The following is a 15,926-nucleotide window of genomic DNA, read 5'->3' as shown; positions in this document are numbered from 1 at the left end:
ATACTTTTACCCTTCCTGAAATGCTTACTGGAAAGCCACCTAACCCAACAGGCTTGATGAAATCAGTGAACTAGCCCAGCAGTCTCACAACCACACAGCGAGTGCAGACCTCAGCTGCAACCTCAGCATCAAAAAGCCATAAAAGACGATCTTGGATTTGGGATCACTAAGTTAGGCAACTTAGTGGAGTAAAAGAGGGGGCCTCAACAGCAAAGGCAATAAGAGAGAACCACAAGGACAGAACTAAAGGAGCTATGACTACGACTACAAACCAGTGACAAAGTTAAAAAGGGAATCGAGGTAGGCTTACAGACAGAAGCTCATGAACCGCCATTGCCAACATCACTATTATCCTACATTCCACCACAGCCAGGGTGGCCGCGGTCCATCACACAAACTACGAGTCTGGACATATATGATGTTGTAATGAGAAAAAGAAAAAAAAAAAGTGTGTCACATTAGATTGGATAGAGAGAAAGGATGGGAGAGGAGGGGAGGAGTAGGGAGGATAGGAAGGGCAGCAGAATAGAACTGACAATATGATTGATGTATGTATAGTCCATGTATGTATTATATATCAAAATACTGTCATGTATGACTAAAAACTTAATAAATAAAAATTAAAAAAAAAAAAAACTACGAGGCTGGTAGTGGGGTTGTGTTGGTGAAGCATCATTCTGTATGGTCAGTGATAACCACTTGTTCCTTTTTCTTCTGCTTTTACATCTCCTGTTGACCTCTTTATCTTGATTTTTGTTTTTTATTATTTATTTGTTTGTTTTTGAGATGGGGTCTTGCAATGTTGCCCAGGTTGGTCTCGAACTCATGGGCCCAAGCAATCCTCCCACCTCAGTCTTTTAGGTTCCCAGGACTGCAGCTGTGTGACACTGCACCTGGTTTCTACTGAGTTCTAAAAGATCCACCGAGTACTACAGACATTGCCTGAGAGTACAGACAAACTTCCAAGGATAAGCAGGTAGCAGGTCTTTTCTTCATACTCGGTGTTTCTAGAAGGCAAATGGATTCTGCATAGAAGAAACCCATACCCTCTCTGCCAACAAGATGTAAGCGCTAAGCTGCTTCACATGTCCAGGCTGGATCTGCAGTGTTTTGTCTCCCTTCCCCTAATAGACCAAAGGCCTACAGAACCCAGGTAATTGATGTAATTTAATACTATATATTTAAAACAAAAATTGCCAAACTTGAAAAAAATATTAATATTGTGGTTTTAACCATGTGTTTGGAAGAAAACATGAATTAAGAATGAATTAGAAAGCTATTTTTTTCAGGAAAATCTGAGCTGAATCACAGGCCAAAATTAGCCACCTCATATCATCCTGAGAGGAGGCAGTAATTGAAGGAGCCCTGTCACCGGAAGCAGCAAAATTCTTGGTTCAAGAAGATAAAGCAATTGTTTTTGAGTGCCTACTTCAACAAGGACCATGTTAGGTGTTTGGGGTATAAAGCTTCTCAAGAGGCATTAGCAGCAGTGAGTCAGAGGCTAAAATAATTACTTCCTTAGAACTGACAACATTAAGAAGAGGATGTAAAAGCAGGAAATTGGTTTTTAGGGCATAAAGTTCTCCTAGCTAATATTAAAATGAAATACTTCATACACCAAATTATATCCTACTTAAAATTTATTTAATTGATTGTAGGGAAGAGGGAAGATGGGAAAGAGAAAAGGAAAAAGGATTCAAAGTCACCTTAACAAAGATAATAGAAGAAACCAAACATGACATTCTGATTATATAGGTTTCTGCTACTTCTGTGTCTTCCTGGCAGAAACGTAAAGGTATTAAACATACAGAAGGTCAAACTATGCTTCATTCTTCTCTACGCATCAGCAAGTGGTAGCTGTGTGTATTTCAAATATTGACAACATTCTTTATGAGTGATAACATGCAGAGCATAGGTTAGATTTTTCAGAGACTATATCATACAGTAAAGATAAAAATATCCTAAAAAAAAAAAAAAGCAAAACAAAATCTATTTTGTCAAGCAAATGAATATCTCAGATACATGACTCAATGAAAAAAAAATCTGCAAATATATTTTAAATCTTTTGAAATTGTTGGCATAAATCCAAACACCTGTTCAAAGCACCTCAGTGTAAGAGGTATTCAGACAATGTGTAAGAGGTATTGTTTAAGACCAGAAGTGAATGAGGTCATCAAACTTATATTAAAGTTTGCCCCCAAGGAATTTGATGAGGAAGGCTGAGAATAAAAACAATGATAATAATGATTAGTAACACTCTGTCAGGCCATGTGCTAAAGCACAGGGGATGGTTCTATCATTTAGTTCTCATAGCATCACTATCAGAGTCATTATAACTTTTCCCATTTTAAAGATGGGAGAAGTGGAGAATGGACAATATAAACTTGCCAAAGGGTCCCAGAGTTATTAACTAATGAGCCACGCCAGAAACACTGACGGACTCAAACCCCATCCCCTCATCGCCCCACGAGACTGTCTCCCACTCAAAGATGCCATGATGCTAAATCAGAAGGCAGGGGAGAAAGAAAACATGTGGAGACTAATAGCTCTCTGGAAGACAGAGTCTCAATGATACACCATTGAAAATGCTGTCCTGAGCTGGACACTCAATGGCATATGCCTGTGATCCCTGGGAGGTTGAGCCAGGAGGATAGCAAGTTTGAGACCAACCTGAGTAACTTAGACAGACCCTGTCTCAAGATAAAAAATAAACCGGGGTAAGAATGTAGCAAAGTGCTCTGGGCTTGATCTTCCATTTCCAATACCAGAAAAAAAAAAAAGTGTGTGTGTGTGTGTGTGTGTATGTGTGTGTGAACGCACGCGTGCACAGGGACACAAGCATACATATGACTATATTGCTGTGGACTGGGGAGGTAGGTCCGTGGTACAGCATTGTTTAGCATGCACAAGATTCCTTGGTCCCCAGCTCTGCCAGGAAAAAAATAAATAAATAAAGAGAAAGAGAGAGATAATGTCGTTTCACTTACAGTAAAACTTCAAAGGACCCCACAAAGAAGAATAGAATTTGAGAAGGAATTATTTGAATTTTGGATCATATCTTGGATAAATGTTTTCTATGTAAAAACATGAGAACTAACAAGATCAGTCCCAGTCTAAACAATGGTAACCAACTAGTTTTGACTTGTGGAAATATTAAAAAATCAAAGGTAAGAACAAGTGGCACAAACGTGTAATCCCAGCATTTTGGGAAGTGAAGGCAGGAGGACCGCAAGTTTGAGGCCAGCCTCAGCAACTTAGCAAGACCCTATCTCAAAATTCAAAGTAAAGGGCTGGGGATGTGGCTCAAGTGGTAGCGCACTCGCTTGGCGTGTGTGTGGCCCAGGTTCGATCCTCAGCACAACCTACAAACAAAGATGTTGTGTCCGCCGAAAACTAAAAAATACACACACACTTTTTTTTTCTGGTATTGGAAATGGAAGATATCTCTCTCTCTCTCTCTTTCTCTCTCTCTCTCTCTCTCTCTCTCTCTCTAAAAAATTTTTCAAAGTAAAAATGACTGGAGAGGCAGCTCTGTGGTAAAGAGCCCCGCCCCCCCAATTAAAGATAAGAATAAAAAGAAAAATATAAAATCAAACCTCAATAGAATAATAAACCTCAACAGACTCTAAGATACAAATGATAGCATAGAACTGAGTGTAAATTTAGTCTTGTAGCCATACAGTGGCAATTTTATAGGACACTGTTTTCAATTCTTTATGAGAACCTCAACAAACACAGGAATTGTTTATCGTAGAGATAATGACTTAGAACTTGGACGGTGAAGTCAGACACTGGAGGTCTATTTCTTTTTATGGTATAGGGAACTGAACATAGGGCAATTAACTCCTGAGCTCCATTCCCAGCAGCTCCTTTCATGTTTAATTTTGAGACAGGGTCTCTCACTAAATTGCTGAGGCTGGTCTTAAACTTGGAATCTACTAACCTCAGACTCAAGAGTCACTGCAATTATAGCCGTGCACCATTGCTCCTGGCTATAGTTGTGTTTCTGTCTCTGCCATTCACATACTGTGTCTTCTTGGGGTAATTAATACTTTTGTGCTTTTCCATTTCCTCATCAATAAAATGGGTAAGGAAACTTGACTGTGGAATCATTGTGCTGAGGATTTAAACAGGTGCAGTACCCGCAGAACATTTGCTTTTGCTTCTGGGGCTGGTCCCCCACTTCTTTAGTTCCAAAGTGGAACTGCAAAATACAGCTCTCCATAGTCTCAACCACAGAGGAAGAAAGATTCCTGGGATAAAGGACTGAAAAATTAAACTTGCATTCAAGAGGATGCTACCCTGCCCTGTGCTGGTTTCCAAAAGGTCTGGAACTGGACTCCTTATGATGGTGGCCACTAGCCACATGTGGTTGCTGAGCACTTGAAATATGGTGAATCTGATGTTAAGTATAAAATAAGTACTGCATTTTCAAGATTATATATGAAAAACATGTAACACTCAAGATTCACATTTTATTTTAGTTCCATTTTGAGATGATAATATTTTAGAGATAGTGATTCAAAATGTATTACAAAGATGAATTTAACCTCTGACTACATTTTTGCTGTGACTACTAGGAAATTTTAAAATTACACATGTGGACTGCACTTGTGGTTTGTGTCATATTTCCATTTGGCAGCACTGATTTGGAGGCTTCTCTCCCATAAGGATGGACCAATCAACCAACAAATAACATCCATCCCTTTAAACAGGTACTGCACCTGCATTAGATAACCCTTGTCCTGAGCTTCTTAAAGGCAAATAATTAAGAGCATTGGTGGGTTTTTTTTTTCTCTCTCTCTCTCCCTCTCTCCCATCCCATTTCCCTCATTTTGTCGAGGAAGCACATTATGTACCCATTCAATAGGAATCTCCATGAGTTTATGATCTAAGCAACCTGGAGGACTAGAGAGAGAGGAGTGAGCCAGTGAGGCAAAATCAGCACTCACCCCTTCCCTGCGGGCATGGAGCCTTTAGCAACTTCCAATTTGACCAAAACCTGGGAAATAGCTGGGGACATGGTTGGAATAAAATTTAAAGAATACAGATTCTGGGGCTAGGAATGTAGCTCAATGGTGGAGCATGTGCCTCATATTTGTGAAGCCCTGGGTTCTATCCCCAGCTTACACACACACAAAAAAAAAACCAAAAAAACCTCCAAAACCAAACAACCAAATCCTGATTTGCAGATCTTCCTCAATTGGAAGGAAAGGTGAGGGTGTGTGCCCTTTTTTGGGTCAAATGTCAACACTCAGGAGAAAGAAAGAGGGAAGCTTTTTAGAATACAAAATAAAACAAAAACACTACATGAAATGTTAGGGTTAAAATTTTATGTTAATTTAAAATAACATACAAATAATTTTTAAATAGTACTCAAAATTAAATCAAAATTGGTTATAAAGATTAAAAACACATATTTATCCAATTATAAGCAGGACCAATGTGTGGGTCTGTGCATGCATAATGCCTTTGTAAATTTCAACCTAATCATTTCATAGTTGCACTCATCAGAGTTTACGTATGGTCATTTACTCCAAGAGATTCATACACTTGAGCTTGTTTATCCATTCCTAGCTGGAGTGGAACTATGCATCAGACAAGGAGGGGGAAGGTAGGAGCAATTTTTCCAAAGAACCATAGGTCTAAACAGGAAAGACAGCCCAGCTGTAATGAGACGGAATTATCAGTTGAGAGAATGTGTAAAATGGCAAGACACTCAGAATCAGGCCACAAAAGGCTGGTGGGAGAGTTTCTAGAGGAAGAAGTGACAGCAGACTGACAAGGATGGCTGCGAGAATAAATATTACAAGTCTTCTGCCAAAGAGAGCCTGAGTCCCCGATAGAATCCCTGACTAAGCCCTCAACCTCCTAGTTGGGTCAGGCTGACCCAAGGCACTCATCCCAGATTGGCACAAGATACAAAGACAGGAAAAAAGACCTGTGATGGAAAGTATGGGAACAATTCACTGCTTAAAGGAAAGGATCCCAAGTTTTTGTCCCCCTGAGCCCTGCCTCTTTGGGGGCTGTGGTCAAGCTCAGTAACTGGAATTTAACATCACAGTGCTCCTCCACCAAGAAGAAAGGGGGCAATCTTATCAGAATCCACACTTTGAACTTTCCAGTACACCTGAGAGATCCTAGTATGTTTTTCCAGTAAACCTGAGAATTCAACTTACATGTCCCACTAAAAACGATCACTTAAACCCATCTGACTACTTAAATTATCACAAAGGCCAAGGTAAGCACTTAATAGTAGACTATGTACTTCCCATATTACAGTTCTCCTTTGGTACCTATGGGGATCTATAGATACCAAAATCCATGCATGCTCAGGTTCTTCATATAAAAATGGCATAGTCCTTGTACATAACCTACACACATTCTCTTGGGTACTTTAAATCATTTCTAGGTTACTTATTATACCTAAAACACTGTAAATGCTTTGTCAATGGTTGTTAAAATATATTGTTTAGGGAATGATGACACACTGTTATGTGTTCAATACTGATTCAATTTTTTCCCAAATATTTTCCATCCATGGTTGGTTGAATCTACCGGTGAGACACCAAGGATACAGATAGCTGATTCTACTTGAACTGTAGAAAGATTGTGTGCTTGTGGTTGTTTTGGTTTTTTGTTTCTTCCCACCCACCCCACCCCACCCGCCGTGGTGCTAGGGATTACAACCCAGGGCCTTGTGCATGCAAGGCAAGCACTCTACCAACTGAGCTATATCCCCAGCATATGTGCTTGTGTTTTAAGACTTCCTCTTATAGGGGCTGAGGATGTAGCTCAGTGGTTGAGGGCTCACCTGGCATGCATCAGGCCCTGGGTTTGATTCCCAGCAAAAGATTTCCTCTTGGAAATAGTGCATGGTTGGGTAAACTGAGAACTACATAATGCAGGGGACGCTGGGTGACAAGCTGTCAGGGGCAAGGCAGGAAAGGGCAGACACACAGGCCTGAGAGCCAAACATGATCTGAATCTAGAGGATCAATTTATAGACCCCTGACAAAACCATACTAATGTCAAGGAGAAAAGAAATACAGTTATGACACTTCACAAAAGAAACACTTCTGTTTCATGTATACCACTTTTCTTTTGGACAATTATACAGAGTAGGCACCTTTTAGTCCTTTCACACATTGTAAAAAGTTAAGATCTGATACAGTGACCGGTCTGTTTTCCTTTAACCAAAACCAACACTATAATGTGTGCTAAAGTCTAGGTGCATGACTTTTCCAAGCAACCTTGTTCTCTTATATTTATATTACAACAAATTTCTGGCTGTCTATTTTGCTTTCTGCTTTGGATTCAGCTATAATAAAAAGGCAAACAGCCAAAACACATGAAGGAGAACAGTGGAAAATTCCCAGAAATTCTAAATTGAGAAAATAAAAATTAGATTATAGTGGCTGATTATGGGTTGAAACATTAAATATTGAAAGTAGAATGAGAAAATATTTTACCCATTATTAATTTTTTTAATTCAAAGTTTAATATATTGGGGGTAAGAATGATTATATCATTTGCAATTTCCTCAACATCCTCATCAAAAGAAATAAGCTGACAGTATCGGGTGTATTGACTGCTTGTCAAGATTAGAGCCAAATGTAATTAAAAAAATTTTTTTTAAAACCAGCTTATCTGCTGCTGTGCTCACCTGCTTAGCATTCATTTCCCTGTAGTAACAGAGCTTGCATTTTGTTGTTGTTGTTGTTTTGGTTTTGATGCAACTACTCCATCTATCCCACTTAGAAGGTCTGTCAATCAAAGTGTCCTGCCTACTCAGGACCAAGGGTAGGAGGAACAAGTGAGCCAGAATCAGCCAATTGGGTTCCTCTCTAGAAAATCTGCATCATAAGAGTAATTGAACAGACAGAAAACAGAGCAGATTTATCTGGCCATAGGAGGCTGGCGGGATAGACTACTACCACGTAGACACTGGTTCCTGGTAGCTGCTTTGGTTCCTCTTCTTAGAGTAGCTTGCTTTTTCAGTGTTTTCTTTAACTGACTCTGGGATGACTGGGACAGCTTATATTCAAAGACCTCTAGCTGGTATAAACATCTACTGTGCCTAGCAAATGTCAAGTTCTCAACAAAAGGTCAATATTATCATTTGTTCATTCAATACATTTTTACTGAGTGCTATTACAAGTTGAGCATTCCTAATCTAAAAATCCCAAATCTGAAATGCTTCAAAAATCTGAAACCCTTGAGCATCAAGTTTTGAATTTCAGAGCATTTTGGATTTTTTTGTTTGTTTGTTTATTTTATTTTATTTTTGGTGTGTGTGTATGTGTGTGTGTACACATTAGGGACTGGGGTTTTTAAATCAGAGATGCTCAACTGATAAAGTCTATGCAAATATTCCAAACTCAGAAACAAACAAACAACAACAAAAACCCTGAAATCTGCAACATTTCTTGTCCTAAGCATTTTGGTCAAGGGATAATTAATATATATAAAGTGGAAGTGGCAAAAGGTCACCACATGCCAAAGAAAGAGACTGAGTAAGAGGGCCTTGTGGAAAGGAAGAGCAGGTAGGCAAGCAAGGATAGGTCAGCTCTGACAAAAATTCTCCTCCACCAAACTTCAGTCGGGCTTCCTTGAACCCTGTTTCTACTCAGCCTTGACCCTGCTGTTGTTTCTCCCAATCCCTATCCTGTTGTCATTGGCTGGCCCATCCCAGTCTTAGCGAAGAATCCTGCTAAACTATTTCAGTAAGAATCCCCCACCTTTGGTATCTGAAGTATCTTTTCATGGTCCTCATCTCCCATCTTTGACGTGTGAGTCCTTGGCCTGCCTTTAGCAACAACCCTGGGCCTTCCAGGTGGGACACACCTGGAATCCCAGCAACTCGGGAGGCTGAGGCAGGAGGATTCCAAGTTCAAAACAGCCTGGACAACTGGTCTTTATTTTGAGATACTGTCTCAAAATAAACATTTATACAAAGGGCTGGGGATGCAGTCCAGTGGTAGAGCACCACTGGGCTTCATCCACAGTACCAAAAAATAAATAAATAAATCAACCTGGAAGGACAGCTTAGTAAGAATCCTTCCTAGTGATGTCTCCTCCTAGTGATCTTCCCTCCAGGGACTCCGTCATCATGCTATAAATCCTCACTTGTCCTTTTCTGCTCAGAATTAAACCCATTTCCCCCCTACCACAATGCCTCCGTTGCAGGAGTCTTGAATAAAGATTCCTTTACCATTTTCTCACCATTTTGTCAAGTGTTAGAATAGCTTCTCTTCAGTGGCTTGGGCACGTTGCGACTGATGATGCTCAGGAAATGCCATCCCCAAATACCACTGTAGGAAACAATATGCTATCCCAAAATATGACTGCAGGAGACAGTATCCCACCTCAGAACATGCCTCTCTGACATGAGAATTTTGTTTTCCCCCAGAGGCAGAGAAAGAGGTTTAGTTAGGAAAGCAGATACATATTCAAGGGAGAATGGGGGCAATCAAGGGGTGGAGGTGGGGAGCGGGGGAGACAGACAGGCCTTTGGGAGTAAAGCAAGGAAGACGCACGCGTTCCAGGGAGTATGCAGGACATCTCCAGAGGGAGAGGCAGCCATGAGGATTATTTTGAGTTAGTTATTTTAGGATCAGCAGGCACAGCAGTAGCTGGGAAAATCTGTCCCTTTATAAAAGAACCGTCCATGTGTAAGCACAAGCATGTCTCCCTCTGCACAGGGAAGGATGACTAAGCCAGGAGGGACTCTGAGCCAATGGAGAAGGCCTGGGTTTAAATCTACTGAACAAACCTTACTTTGTTTGCACGGGCTCTACAGCCTGGCCTTTTCATTTAGCCAGGTGTTCACTGCCTTTTTTTTCTTTTTTTCTTTTTCTTTTGTTTCAGATAAGGATGGTATTTAGGTCTAAAGTTTAAACTATGCCTTTGAGATCTACTCTAGAAGTCCACTCATTTCTCCGGGTTATCTCCCATGTGTACAAGAGGTATGCATGTTACTAAACTTGTTTTTCTCCTGTTGTTACAAGAATCCAGTGAAGAACTCATGAAGAGCACGGCACAGTGGCCCATGGCTATAATCCCAGCCACTCGGGAGGCTGAGGCAGGAGGATTTCAAGTTCAAGGCCTCAGCAATTTAGCAAGGCCCTGTTTCAAAATTTTTTAAAAAAAAAGGGGGCTAGGGATGTGGCTCAGTGATTAAGCACCTCTGAGTTCAATTCTCAGTTTAAAAAAAAAAAAACCCACAAAGGGTAGAAAGTTATTTTTCTTCCCCTACACAATCTTACCTTTAACCTTCATCAGTCCTTCCTTCCTTCCCTCCCTTCTACTTCCCTCCCATCTTCTCTCCCACCTTCCCTCTCTCCTTTTTTCATTTCTTTTCATTATTTGTCTTTCTCTAGGCAGGTTTAAGCTGAACCCTGTCAATGACCTTGATTACTGGAAAGATGCCATTGATTCCTGTCAGGATCAAGCACTTGTTAAGATGAACTTGACACAGGCAATGCCATTTGGAAATTTAGCCTCAATCTTAGAACCAGAGTGGTGGCAGCCTGGCCAGTCCTCCAGACAATCCTCCATTATCATGCAAAGAAAGGAAATTGTTATCTGGGACTGAGAAATCCTGAAAAACACCTGAATGGACTCTTCCCTGACAACCCCCTGGTAAAGGCCTAACTGCAAAAATCCCCTCCTTTTTTACTCCCCTGTCACTACCTCAGTGGAAGACAGATCTCAGTCTCCATTGGGCCCCCAACTGCAGCTCTGTCCTGAATAAACCTGGGTTACTGTTGAGCTGCCTCTGCTTTCTATTTCCTTCATTCGGTCCTTTCCTGACAGCATCTATCCTCCCAAGTTCTTTATGGCTTTCAGAGTAGATGTCTCAGCAACCTTCTTCCACCAGGGGAAGGGATAATCATTACTACCTTGGGGCAGCAGGGGGATTGGAAAAATTAATTCACATGAAACTACTTTATGTATTGCACAATGTTATCTAAATACATTTTTTAAAACAAAAGAAAAAGAAAGAGGGCTTTCTGGAGAGTTAAAATTGTTGAAGTGCTCTAGCTAAAGTTCTAAAAGAGAAAATTATATGCCTGGACACAGCAGCAATAGCCTGATTTTCCAGGGCCAGCTGCTGCAGCTGTGAGCAGTTTACCCACATGATTATCCAGTTTCCATCTCCCTCCTTTTAAGGCTGACATAGCTGGACGGCAGCTAAGGCACTGGGGGTAGTGGGTATCTAATATGAGTAAAGAAGCGTGTTCATCCCATTTGCAAAGGTTACACAAAAATCTCAAGGCACCTAGTCATTGTTTGGAGAAAGGGAATTTTTAGATTTTATGGGCTAACGGTATTTTATAGTTGCAACCTCTGCCAGGTTGTGCGAGCTAATATAATAAAAGTTGAATTTTTTTTTCCCTAGTGCCCTATGACTTACATTTAGCACCCTATCTTCTTTAGTATTTGAGAGTTTGCCTCCAAAGCTAGACTGGCTTGATCCCTAATCTTGAATCTATCACTTTTTAGCTTTCATCTTCAGCAAGTTTACTTAACCTCATCTCAAAATGAAAATGATTATGATAACTAACTCAGTATGCAGAGAAATAAAAGAGTAAAGGCATAGAGGCTTAGAACAGTGACTGCTAGCATACAGTAGGAGCTCTATAAATACTAGCTATGATTTGGAATTGATCAGATCATATACAAGAGCTAGCATTTGAACGCCATCAGAGTTAGACACTGTACTAAAAACTGCTCCTGCCACCGTGCCAGGCAGCCACACCTGGTTACATGCTTACTGGACATAGGCAAGCCTCTTTCTAAGGCATGGATGCCTAGCAGGGACTGGTCAGCAAAGCAACCCTGGGAAAAAGATGTTAAAGGCTTGGACCTCAGATTTCTTCCTGTAAAACTGTCATAGTAATATCAATGTCACAGAATTGATGTGAGGATTTGACAAGATTATATTGAGATTCTGTCTCAAAACGGAAAATAAAAGGGCTACAGATACAGCTCAATGGAAAAGCCATCCTGGGTTCAATCTGCAGTACCAAAAATTAGTATATACATATATCCACACAGACATAACACATAACATAAATATGCATGCAAGTGAATTACATGACTAACAAATTCTGCCTTGATAATAGAATGTCATTCACCATTTATAGGTGAAGCTAGTTAAGGTTTCATAAGTGGGCCTGATTTTTATACCAACTGGTTTCAATTGATGAAAACACTTTTTATTTATTTATTTTTTTGGTAATGGGGATTTAATCCAGGGGCCCTTTACCACTGAACTCCATCCCTAGCCCCTTTTCTTTTTGATTTTGAGACAGGGTCTCACTTAGTTTAAGACACTAACTGGTATTTATCATGAGCCCTAACATATACAGATATGATGGCTACATTTCTGTAACTCTAAATTAGCAATCCAGCAATGAATTGCTGTGCTGTATACAATGAGTCCAGCTGCTATACAGACTATTCAATGCTCCTAAAATCATGGAATGCAAACTGATGTGGTTAAGATCTGCTATCAAAGTCTTAACTTTATCCTTTACATTATATGTATGTATGTATGTATGTGTTTTGTGGTGCTGGGGATTGATCCTGGGGCCTTGTGCATGCTAGGCAAGTGCTCTGCTACTGAGTCACATCCCTAGCCCTGCATTGCATCTTTATGGCACTTATGTTTGTAGCATTTAAAATTCATTGTAATTGAGGTGTAATTAGTCATTCCTTTGAAGTCATCTGGAAACAATTCATGACATCCTCTATCTTCTCTCATGCACAGTATGAGTCATGAGAGAAGTCATAATCATAGTACAAGAGGCTGGTTTTCTCACAGAACCTGGTTATCACCTGAAGTTTTCTGCTTGAGCAAAGATGGCAGAACCAATTGTAACTCAAACATACCATGGCTCACCGGGAAAACACCATCACTCCAACCAACTCCAAGTTCACACCTACCAGCAGTAATGTCCATTTGGACATTACTACTGAATGGCCTCTGACAAATTATATAACCTACTGGTGATTTCATTCCCTGATCTATAAAATGGAGATAGTAAGAATACCTGTCTTATAGTCAACAATACTGTATTATACCCTTAAAGAAGAGGACAGATCTCACATTAAGTGTTCTTAATTACCACAATGAAATAATATTTAAAAGATTAATAGCTATCTTGTCAGTTTTAATAAATTAATAAAGGGTAAAATGATTAGAACAGTGCCTAGCACCATGTAAAATCAATAAACAAATGGAAAAAAATATATGGTACACCTTCTACTGTCCTCTAATTGCTTCTATAACCATCTTCTCATCCAACAAGCCTTTGAGCCTTTGAAGTCCAGGGACCATACTGGAACAATGCTTTCTTTTCATCTTCCCTCCCTCAGTGAACTCAGCTCCACTGGAGGCAGGTTATCCACAGCTGTGAGTTCAGTGTGGCAGTAGCACATGGGAGCAAAGCACCTGGGATACACCCAGTGCCACTCCAGTCAATGCCTCCATAGCAGTGGCTTTCCAAGCATTTGACCCCAACACACGGTGCTTTTTGGTTGCAATTCAATACATGCTTGAATACTACATAAATATCTATATCTATATTGTACTATATATATACTATATAGATAGTACATATACATATAATGTAGATACTACAGAACATGCAGTACCTATACTATCTACATATTTATATAGTGTACACCTATCTAAAATAAAATTTGCAAAAACTATTTATCTTTATTTTATAAAGTATACCCTATTATTTTTCTAGTTAAATCAAATTTGGTTCCTCTTAAATTTTAATATACATTCTAATTTTGTGATCATCTTAAAATTCAGATCGGATTCAGCAGGACTTGGGTAGGGTCAGAGATTCTGCCTTTCCATCACATTCCCAGGTGATACTGCAGGTTCATGGACCATACTTTGATTAGAAAGAGCCTAGTTTATTTAAAGTTATTTTATATTATTTTTAAATTTTTTTAATGCTAGAAATGATCCTTTAAACTTATTTCAGGACCCACGAAGGGGTTGTAATCTGCATGTTTTAAAACATTGCTCCAAATAATTTCTAAAGTTTATTTCAAGCCTATAATTCCTAATCTTGGAATAGAAATCCTATGTAGGCCTGGAAGGAAGCGGGGAAAAAGTAACTCAAGGATCACCTCTCATGTTGCCTATAGGCAAAATGCTGTCCTGTTCTGATTTCTTTCCTCCCAGCCCCAAGCCTCCATCTTACAGCTACTGACTAAGCAGTTACTAAGAGCAGGGTGCTGATCCAAGTGCTTTACATCTATCCATTTATTCACACAGCCACCCTATGAGGTTATCCCAATTTTCGAGACAGGGGAAGGTAAGCAGCTGTAAATGGTGGAGCTGGGATTTGGGAGGCTATGATTATCGACAGCCCACCTCCAAGATGGCTCCAGTGGTCACTGTGTTCTGGTATCCTTGCCTCCTCTCCCACACTGAACAGGGCTGACCATGTAACCAATAGACTATTGAAGAAATGGCAGAGTCTGACTTCCAAGGCTCAGTTAGAAAAAGCACTGTGGCTTCTGCCTTTCACTCTCTTGGCTCCTCCCTCTCTGGGGGAAGCCAAGCTATCAGGTCACCAGAATCCTCAAGCAGCTTGCTGAAGTCCACACAGTGTTGCACTAAAGCCTCTAGCCAACAGCCAGAACCAACCTGTTTGGCAACAAGTGAATCACTGTGGAAGTGAGTCCTCCAGCCTGGCTGGTCTTCAGATGACTATCACCCTGGCCAATGTCTTGACTTAACCTCAGGTGGCACCCAAGCCAGAACCACCCAGCTGAGCTTCTCCTAAATTCCACAGAAACTGTGTGAGATAATAAAAGTTATTGTTGTTTGATACTTTAAGTTTTGGAATAATACATTATGTATTAAATTTTAGGATAATTTGTCATGTAGCGAAAGGTAACTGATACAGCTCTGAACCAATAGGTTATACTGCATTGTTATGATTCAGCCCTATAAAGAAAATGAAAACTTTATGAAGTCTCTTTTGATTAACACTTCACTGTGGCTACTTGTATCATGGTTCAGAAAAATTTCATTTTCTCCTCCCAAGATATCTACTTCCCTAGGCCATGGAGTTGTTTGTGATGTTACATTCTCATCTGAGTAGAAGCTTCTGAAAGCATCTCAAGAATCTGCCTGTCCTTTTCAGCTTCTGCAGTCATCTGTAAAAACAACATACCCCAGGCAGTGGATGTTCCTCTAGACTGTGTCCCAGAACAAGAAGGCATGATACACATATCTGAAATTGACTCTCAGCTTACAGACAAGCAAGTTATACCCAAGCAGAGGTACAACAGATTTAAAGAACCATGACTGAGAAAAAAAAAAGTGCTTGTTGTTATAAATCACAAGACTGTGGGGTTGTTTGTTACTGCAGCAAATGCTAATCAATACACTCACCATGTTGTATGATGCCATGCTCCATAAGCCGGTGGCAAAGCTGCTCAGCCTCTTTTCTTGTGGTGGCCTCACCTTCCTGAACCAGCCAATCCAGGAATTCAGATGCCATGAAGGTACGCTCATACTTGACTCCTTCTTCTTCCCTGGGTTGTAAGAGTGTGTTTTCCGGGGCCATCAGCCTGGGAGAAAAAAAAAGGGGAAAGAAATATAAAGCAAACCAACACAAAAGGAGCATAGCTCATTTGAAATCCTAAATCATAGACTTCTGTGAAGTATCACAGCACTTGTCAGACAGACAGATTTGGCTGTCATGTGCTGCCACAAATGTAAATTCTAAGAGAGGATCTGCTTCAGAAGTGAACAGATGCATTTTCTTCTGGTAATAAGGGAAAAAAAAATGGAAATAAAATCTAAGACTTTACCATTCATAGATGATATGCAAGATAGTCACCTTGCAAAGTAGTAGCCCCATCCCACCTTTCTAAAAAGG

General features: G+C 40.1%; 1 protein-coding gene across 1 annotated transcript in view; it reads right to left on the bottom strand.

Annotated features, from left to right (window-relative positions):
• The window catches only part of Deptor (DEP domain containing MTOR interacting protein), a 136,031-nt gene that overhangs the window by 47,645 nt on the left and 72,460 nt on the right, over positions 1–15,926 (bottom strand). The window contains exon 4 of the mRNA XM_046464978.2: positions 15,437–15,615. Coding sequence (XP_046320934.1) covers positions 15,437–15,615 — 179 coding nt within the window. The remainder of the gene's footprint in view (positions 1–15,436; positions 15,616–15,926) is intronic.

Source organism: Marmota monax, unplaced genomic scaffold (assembly GCF_021218885.2).
Source record: "Marmota monax isolate L192 unplaced genomic scaffold, Marmota_monax_Labrador192_F-V1.1 WCK01_AAM20220418_F8-fsc00003, whole genome shotgun sequence".
In the NCBI taxonomy this organism is placed as follows: domain Eukaryota; kingdom Metazoa; phylum Chordata; class Mammalia; order Rodentia; family Sciuridae; genus Marmota; species Marmota monax.
Note: the sequence above shows the minus strand (reverse complement) of the source record. Positions and strands in the feature narration are given on the sequence as shown.